This window comes from Salvia miltiorrhiza, chromosome 7 (genome assembly GCF_028751815.1).
Source record: "Salvia miltiorrhiza cultivar Shanhuang (shh) chromosome 7, IMPLAD_Smil_shh, whole genome shotgun sequence".
NCBI classification, from domain to species: Eukaryota; Viridiplantae; Streptophyta; class Magnoliopsida; order Lamiales; family Lamiaceae; genus Salvia; species Salvia miltiorrhiza.
The window spans coordinates 32834057-32843921 of NC_080393.1; the positions used below are offsets into that span (position 1 = coordinate 32834057).

Sequence of the window (9865 nt, forward strand, 5' to 3'; positions counted from 1 at the left end):
TTTACACAATGCGAACTAAAAATAGTGGATACAAATTTCTATAGTATTAAAAATAGTAAAATAAAAGCAAAATATGAGATTTGTTTCTAAATCTTCTAAAATAATTGGTGACTCAGTATTAGGTGCAACCAAATCCTCAATTAAAGCGTATCGTAATTGAAGAAAGGAAAATGATACTAATACTTTGGATAGAAATATGGGTATGTAGATAAAATGTTAAAAATAAATAAAAAATATAATCGTTATATAATGAAACATAAGTTGTACTATATATGAATAGTTTGATGTTAAAGATCGAGCCAAAATTGATCATCGATAGGAACAAAAATGCACATAATCACTTGTGATGTTGAATTCGATTGATATTATTATTATAAAATATTTTTGAAAGCGGAACAATAAGACAAGCAAGACACATTGATCTAGTATGATATGGGTTTATGACCTCAAATTCTACCATTTAAGGCTTCATTTTAGGATTTTGATTCTCTTTGGAATAAGGATTCATTTTAGGTCTATAAAATACTTGTGCTCATGTTAAAGGAGACATTCATTAATATTATTTAGAAATTTTCCATAAATTCATTTTAAATATGACGGTTTACTATTCTACGGTTGATTTAATGTATATTCTTCTCAGTGAAAAGCAAAAACAATTTCATGTATATTAACTCAACCTGAGTGAATTGGGTAGAAACTTACCTAGTCAATTATATTAGATTAAAAATACAAACTTATCTTTTGCTCTATCACACGTAATCCTCCACTAATCCGAATCCAATGGATATATTCCAACATGGGAATGATTAATTCTCCAAACACAATAATTGGCAGGACGAAATCAGGGACGATAAATTCTTGCCATTGTCTTGGGTTATCAAATTCATTACGATAAATGTATTGCTAATTTGGGAACTTTATACTATAATCAATTTAATTAAGAATGGTCCTTGTCAGCTACAAGTGTGATTGCAACATTACGCCAACTAATCTGATGCAAACAAATTCTTGTCTCGTCAAACTCACGAAACAAGTTGTATTAAACAGTAATAAGCTCTGAATAACATTTGTCGCGAGCAACTTATCTAAACTAAAATCAACTTAGCCCACGTTTGATTGGATATTTTTAGAGGTTAAAAAAAGAATCAAGTAATTGAATCCATTACTTGTTGTTTGATTTAGGTAATGGGATAATCATTACCCTTATTTGAGGGTAATCCAATCACTCAATTTGTTACCCCTCTAAAATAGAGGGGAAACAAAAGAAATGAAATTTCTTACTAATGATTTTTTTTTATTGTTAAATCAAATACTTAATAAAAATAATGATTATTGTTACCATTCCATTCCTTTATTTGAATCAAACCAGCACTTAGTTAAAAACAAAATAGTAAAGTAAATTACTAGGAAAGCACCAAATGAAACAAGGCATCTATCATAGTTTTGAAGTGGTCCAAGTCACGTGCAGCAGAAACGACAAGTGGCGCCCGCACCATGAGAAAAATCTAATCTACCATTGCCGGTTTTGTCGATTCCTTCATCATTTCCCATTAATTTTACACTCTTTCTTTATTGATTCCTAGTGGTTTCGGTTGTTATGCATTTTCTCCAAATTTTTTTCATAATTCAATTCTTAATTAGCTATATTTCTCAACTGATTTAGGCACTAACTATTACTTTAACTTGATCAAACTATATTCATCAACTGATTTAGGCACTAACTATTATTTAACTTGTCTTGATCATAACTTGACATGAGAGTAGTGCCACAATTATCAGTGGTTATGGAAAACTGAATGAAATTAAATAGTATCATTTTGAGCTTAAAAAAAAAATCTTTTCATATTGGTTTAGAGCTGGCAAATCGTCTGGATTAAATCGTTATCATGTTGATCTAATAACAATCTGACCTATATATTAATTAAGGTCAACCCTGAATCCAACATGTTAGGGTATGCTCGACTTGCCCAATAAGAGTTGTTCGAACCTGAACACGTACGACATGAACACAAATACGACATGATATCTTTCATGTTGGAATGATACGATTAATACCTGAACTAATGCACACGATAACGACACGGAAAACATAAAATTTATAATAACAGTAATAATCTGCAATTTTACACAACAAATTTAATTTCTAATCTAAAAAATACAAAATATTCTTGAAAAATATTCAACAGTGCAACTAAACACTTCAAATTAATGATTACTTTGAGGGGGCGTTTCTTTGAAGGATTAGTCTTAATAAATAAAAAATAGTGAGGCTAATTCCTTGTTTGGATTGAAACTTTGGATTCTCAAACCCTTGATTATGTCAATCATTTAAGCTAATTTTACTTGATTTTTATCCCATTGAAAAGGTGGGATTGGAGAAATCCTACTATTGAGGATAAAAATACTCAATCATGCAAAGTAAACGGCTCTGTTAGAACAAAATTTAGAGTAATATATGTTTATGGTGATAGGTGACCTGCATTCAACCAGTGGCAGATCCAGGATTATAAAATTGGGGGGGACGATCGATAGATAAGTTAAAATTATTTTGTACATAAACATTGTCTTATACTTAAAATGCATAAACATTGTTACAATTGAGCATTGAGCCTGACCCTACGAGTCTTCATTTTCTGGAATCGATCCATTACATCATCATCAGTAACAATAATTGTAGAAATATATTTTTCTCAATGAAAGTCACCAAAAAGTCATTTAATAATTGATCACCCATGCTATTTCGCAACCAATTTTCGACATAGGTTATTTCCGAAAATACTCTTTCCACAACTATAATAGCGACTGAGAGAATCAACACCAACTTGATCAGCAAATAAATTGTCGGATAAGTCTCATGCTTTTTTGTTTCTACAAGCATCATCGAAAGATCACCAACATCATTCAAATCCCCAAACTTATCATCTTTTTGCAAATCTTCAATATCAAGTTGGTATTCAAGAGATATCAAATCAACACCCGAAAATTTAAATCTCAACTCGTATCTTTTTACATATTTTGAATTAATTACCTTAACATGTTTAATTTTATAAATATAAATTGTTATAGTAATTAAGTTATTTGTTACAATAAAACTTGAACTTTAAAGAGTAATTATTAATAATAAATAATATAAATAACAAAATTACATCTAGGCATGTAGATCAATGTTTGTATCCACTTATAATTTATATACTTGTAGCTTTTCCAAATTTGATTTTACTACTTATTATTGGCTCATTCTCCCATAGCAATATACACCATCTATGAATTCGTTTAGTTTTAAAAAATATCCAACAAAATTATTAGTTATTTCAAAACTTTTTATTTGATCAAATTACGTTTAATAAATTATGTATTTAAATTAAATTAAAAATTTGATGTGGAATTCAGATTCTATTAGTTTCTTATAATTTCAATTGGTGAAGTGTCGTGAAAAAACAATGCGTGTTTCAATAAAATAAATACAGAATATCTCATTTTGTGTGGTCAAATTATATTAACTATATTTTTTTATTTGGCCAAATATTGAACAAATTAAATTGATGGTGTTGTTTGAATTGTATTAATCTCAACAATTAAATGTAAATTTTGATTGAGAGAATATAAGTATCTTCTTATATAAGTTTTTCTTTTATATTAGGGTTATTAGCGCCTAAATACATAAATTTTGGGTAGTTTGATTTTGCACATGAATTTTGAAATGAGTAAAAATAATACATGAACTTTAATTAATGTTGTAGCAATTTTATCATAAATTCAAATTCTAGATATTCGAACTCTATAAAAATACTACGATTTTCAGATTTAGAAATGTCTTATACAATGTCATTTTTTAAAACGTTTGATGAGTACACGTCGATATTTTCGACTTGTCACACCAGCTTTAGTATAAGCAAAAAAAGAATTTGTGGTAAAATTGCAACAACATTAAAGTTCATGTATTTTTTTACACTACCTTCTAAATTTTATGTGCAAAATCAAACTACCCTCAAAGTTTATGTATTCACAACCAGAATCTGGCCGAACACCGACGGAATATTCCGTCGGTAAGAATCAAAATTCCGTCGGTAAATGGAGATACCGACGGATTACCGACGGATTTCACCCGTCGTGAAAACGCTCGTCGGTAAATGATTTACCGACGGATTTTTTCTGTCCGTCGGTGGATACCGACGGATTACCGACGGACGTCGCCGTCGGTAAGTCTCCGGCGCCGGCGTTGGCCGTGGTAGGTGGCGCGTTTACCGACGGATTACCGACGGAAAATTCCGTCGGTAAATTATTTTTAATTTTTAAATTTTATTTATTATTTTTTTTTATCAACCTATCTTCGTATTCTACAAGTATTTCGTATTTTTAATGTATTTTGAACTTAATTGCATATGATTTGGCCAACTTCCCAGTGGGTCACCCATCTTACTAGTGCTCTGAGTTAAGCACGCTTAACCTTGAAGTTTCTTTCGAGTGGTGGCCAGTAGAGAACACGCGTATTATTGATATAACTAGCACCTATTAATTCATTTAAACTCTATTTCAATATACAATATCATTTATTCATAACCTTAGAATATGTCGAGATGATATCTAAGACTTGTGGTGCCGGCGAAAAAATGACGGTAAATATATGATCGAATTTAAGATAATAAAAAAAATTAATATTATCGTTTATTAAAAAGAGAAAATATTATTGCTAAAAATAACTATCAATTTTAAAATATTTTCAATAATTTAAAAATAATAATAATAATATAGAAAATTAATTTAAAATAATTTAAAAAAAATAAATAATAAATAATAAAAAAATAAAAAATAAAAAAATCAAATAATAAAAAAATAATTTACCGACGGACTTTATCCGTCGGTACTAATTTTAAAAATAATTTAAAATAAAAAAAATAAATAAAAAATAAAAAAACAATAAAAATACAAATAATAATATTTATTGAAATTACCGACGGAAAATTCCGTCGGTAATCCGTCGGTAAAAATAAAAATAATTAATAAATTCGAAATTATCCAAATTTCCGACGGAGTTTAATCCGTCGGTAGAGATTCCGTCGGTAAAAAATAAAAATAATTATTAAAATCGAAAATACCGAATTTACCGACGGATATTGTCCGTCGGTAGTGATTCCGTCGGTAGTCCGTCGGTATTTTCATCGGAAATAGATGCCGGCTCCGGCGATGTTGCCGGATGACGGTCCGTCGGGGATCCGTCGGTATCTACCGACGGAAAATAGTCCGTCGGTGATTTCCGTCGGTGTTCGACCAGTTTTCTTGTAGTGATTTATGCGCTAATAACCTTTTATATTAATGAATGGTGTTATAATTTATAGATTGTAATAATTAAAAACTAATATTCTCAAAAAATAATATAAAAACTAATAATGTAAATATATATATATATAATATTAATTTTGTGGAATAAATACTTCGTTTTAGTGAATTGACATAGGCTTATTTAATCAATTAGTGGATAATGATATAAATATATTAACATGCAATTATATGACTATTTCTATCTCGAAATATATATATATATATATATATATTTCAAGTTTCAATGGAGACCACTTCCCTATATAAAAAATAAAGACCAAATCAGAGCCATTGATCTCACCAAAATCAATGAATCAGATTAATCCGAATTCTTCAAGTTTAGGAAATCCCGTAAATTCTTCATTTTTCAATTCTGGGAACCAACGAACATTATTATGAACTTACGAACGAACATTGATACTAATGTTCGTCGATATGTTCGTATAAAAAATAAATGAACATACTAATGTTCGTCGATATGTTCGTATAAAAACAAATGAACATACAAATAAACATATTTATGTTCGTAAGTTCATAATAATGTTCGTTGGTTCCCAGAATTGGAAAATGAGGAATTTACGGAATTTCCTAAACTTGAAGAATTCGGATTAATCTGATTCATTGATTTTGGTGAGATCAATGGCTCTGATTCGGTCTTCATTCTCTATATAGGGGAGTGGTCTCCATTGAACTCTGATGCAAATCTAGGTTATAAGGTTTCTACTTTTAAGTTTGTCATAAAAAGTACTCCCTCCGTGTAATACTCATTATTTTTTAGTACGGAGTTAAAAAAAATGTGTAATTATTTAAATATTAAATAATCATTCCACTATGAAAATTGGGGCATTGTAATGGAACATAGATAGTAATAATCATCTACGAATTTAATGTAATAGTCTAATTAAGGTAACTTACGGATTTTATGAATTTAAAAATGATTAGTAGAATATAATAATAATTGTTATAAATAAAATATAAATTAAAAATATATAAATAAAGAATTTAAATAAATAAGAATAAAGAATGTTGAAATTACACATAAAATCCCGAATTAAGGAGAAGATTTGAATTTATAATCGTATATAGTAATGATTGGCCAATAGAAAAATGCTGAATTTAGGATTAGGATCTTTGGACGCAAGCCCAATTACTGTTAGAATCCTTTTGATCTTTTCTAATTTTACGGAATAATTTCTCCATGGGCCATCAACAATCCACAATATAAATATAAATCGATACCATTTTAATGAGGTTTTTCCTTCTTACGGTTTTTCCCATGGGGCTTTCTGTAAGAAGGTTTTAATGAGGCTCGGCCCTTAGTCTGCGTCCCTGTGTTCTGTTTTCGTTTTTCTTTTTTTTCCCTTCAATAAAATCGCATTTTAATAATAAATCGATACCATTTTATAATTTTATTAAGTTGTAACCATTCCCCACGAATACAGCTTCTGGCTTGTACGACCCGCCGCCAGCAACCTCTTCCCACCGGGCCACGTCGCCGGCACGTATTCCCAGTTTTTTCCGCCCCTGAGCGACTTTTTCTCCTTCCCCGAGCACCACGACCAGTCCTGCTCATTCCCCGACTTTCTCTTTAACACTGATTTTGGTAATTATTTTCCAAGAATTGATTTATGTTATTTGGTATTGTTAGGAGTTAGGACCAGTAGTGTATTTGAGGCATTAGCATTATAGATAATGTGTCTTCTTCAGTGTGCATAATAGAACTTAGGGATGCATTACTTTTTCCAAATGAGTATGGTTCTTCTTTCATTCTTTTTTTAGTTTCGGCTCATGTCCCTGTTTTTTAACTCGTGGTTGTTGCTGACTTGCTGTAATCTGTGCCTTACTGTTTTATTCAATCTCAACTTATACGAGCGGCTCTTGCTTCTTCAGGTTGAAAAATTAAAAAGGTGTAAGAATGCTGAAAGAGAAGCGAGAGCGATTAGATATATACAAGGTTCTCTTGATTTTTTTTTTTTAATTTTTAATTTGTTGGCTTTTACGTTTATATGATAAGAAAGTGAAGTAGAAATTAAAAAGAAATTGCAGAAACCAATTATCTGTATGTGTTCTGCATTGTTGTTGATGTATTATTACTTATTAGGTTGATCGAATTAGCGTGCTACCGAAAGAAGTATTAGGGTTGATATTGTCTTTGTTGACGGCCAAGGAAGATACTGCGACTAGCATACTTTGTCGTTCATGGAGATACTTGTGAGTCTTAACTAGTAAGACGATGGATTTTGATGGCACACAATCATTACGTAAGTTTAATAGATTTATGAAAACTTTTGGATTCACGAATCCATCACTGAGCAAGGCATGTATAGAGCCATTGGAAGAGGAAAGGCGTAAGTTCGTTAGATGGGTTGATCGCATTATAGTGTTGAACCAGTGTTTGGATCATAGGTCCAATCTCGAGGAATTCAAAGTGTATTTCGATTTAATTCAAACTCATAGAGAATGGATTGATGATTGGCTCAGCTATGCTTTCAGCAGGAAGGTTGAGAGGTTGGAGTTGAGCTTAACCTGTGAAGCATGGGGTAGTGATAGATTCCACCGCGATTCTCATTTGTGTTACGAGTTTCCGTATAAAAAGAGGAATTTGCCGAATAATTTTGAGGTTCTTAAGAAGCTATGTTTGCATCTAGTGAGTGTGAGCGGTGAAGTTGTGCAGTTGTTTCTGGAGAAGTGCCCTCTGCTCGAACAAGTGTCGGTGTGTGGATCCCAAGCACTTTTGTCTCTGGAGATTGTTGCAACTTTTCCCTCGATTAAATGCCTTGAAATAAGCTTGTGCCACAAACTCAAATCAGTCGTGCTTCGGGATTCAAATGTTGTCACTATAAAGTACAGCGGCAAGATAATACCATTTGTGTTGGTCAACGTGCCTCTCCTTACTCAACTTTGGATCAAGTCATTGGTTCCTGGTCCTGGTCGATTGAAAGATGTTGTTGGCATGTTTTCGCCCGTGCTTCCACAGATAGAGATGTTGAAAATATATCCATCCCTCATCTATTGGAATGTGCTATTTATTTTCTTTAATTTTTTCCATTAAGTCTTGATTGTTTTTGTTTTCACTATATATATATATATACATATATATGTGCTCGCAGGAATCAAAGGAGTTCGTTTCAGCTGTTGAGATGTGTAACCTTAAACAATTGGTGGTGAACATTGGGTATTATTACAGAGACATAGATTCACTCTTATCCTTTGTTAATTTAATAAATGCGGCACCTTGCTTGCAGAGATTTGTGGTGGAGGTAATTGTGTGTTGTTGCAATGAAATTCATTTCAATTCTTTACTACTTTAAGCTACATTGATTAATATTCTCTCCGCTAAGTATTATACTCCATTCAATTTCACCTTGGTTGTACATCAAGATAGCAAGAAAGACAAGTCGTTTCATGGTGCTTGTGCTAGAAATTATACTCTGAGGGCGAGAGTCAATTTTCACGTTAAGGAAGTCGAATTTGTTGGTTATCGCGGTGTGTTTAATCATTTAGAGTTGATTATGCACTTTGTGGAGAAGGATGTTGCACTAAAAAATATAATTATTGATCCACGGAGTTTCAAGTATCATCTGCATCGGCAGTGGGATCGCATTTATAGACACAAGGTCGAAGATGACGTATTTGCAAGGGCTTATGCAAAGGAGCAACTTAAAGAGCATGTCCCTTCAAGAATAAATGTGAAGATCCTTTAATAATTTTTTATACTTTTATTTGTTTTACTCTTGTCCTTATTATATTTATATAGGTTTTGGTTCATATGATTTTTATTTTTCAATGGTGGTGGTTGCTTTATATCTAGATTTTAAATCTCTCTTCTTTTTTGTATGAGAAGATTTATTGTTAAAATAGTCAACGTGAATAAGACAAAAAAAACTTGATTTTTATTGCTGTATTGTTTAAGCGAGAAAATACACGTGTAGTTGGTCCTTTTGAATATCTTTGCTTTTAGTTTTCTACGGAGTAATGGTCATGGAGTTCGGAAATTTCCTTATTTTTATGTTAGTTTTATTTGTTTTGTTGCTGCAGTTGATGCCAGTTGATGCACTTCTGTTGCTTAACGTTGTATGCTATATGTTTTACATACTACTAATTAATTGTATCAGTTATCGATCAAGAATATGATAAAGAAATCCAAGTGATGTCCCACTAGAAACTGAACAACGAATAAAATTAGATAAAACGAATAGCGTATCTATCACTACAATAATTGACAAAAAATTATTTATAAATTATATTATAAAGTGATGTCCCGTCGAATTTCGATGGCTAACACACTAGTTTGAGTTAAGAGATTAAGCTTGTTTAAATATACCAATTTGAGAAAGAGCAACCCCCTTATTCATAATGGGCAATGAACCCAAGGAGTCCATTTATGATCGGAGCATATTTTATTATGAAACAATGGTGTCAAATGGCCACATTGAACATGCAAACATAATATTTGGCCACTAATTGAAAAAACACAAATTATGGCCATTAATTGGGCGGACTGGGTAGGGTCAGGAGCGCGGGTCGCGTGCCGGGTAGGATCAGG

The 9865-nt window shown here is 31.6% G+C and overlaps 1 protein-coding gene across 1 annotated transcript; it reads left to right on the forward strand.

The window, feature by feature from the left end:
* Positions 1-7279: 7279 nt before the first annotated feature.
* Positions 7280-9213, forward strand: LOC130994108 (uncharacterized). Its single transcript, XM_057919144.1, has 2 exons — positions 7280-8369; positions 8632-9213. Exons 1-2 carry the CDS (start codon positions 7553-7555, stop codon positions 9021-9023), a joined length of 1209 nt encoding a protein of 402 aa, XP_057775127.1. The 5' UTR covers positions 7280-7552; the 3' UTR covers positions 9024-9213.
* Positions 9214-9865: the final 652 nt, after the last annotated feature.

Excerpts from the sequence above, each read along its gene's own strand:
- LOC130994108 (XM_057919144.1), top strand. The coding sequence starts at position 7,553 with ATGGATTTTGATGGCACACAATCATTACGTAAGTTTAATAGATTTATG. Across the intron at positions 8,370-8,631 it reads TTTCTTTAATTTTTTCCATT|CTACATTGATTAATATTCTC; the intron begins AAGTCTTGATTG and ends TACTACTTTAAG.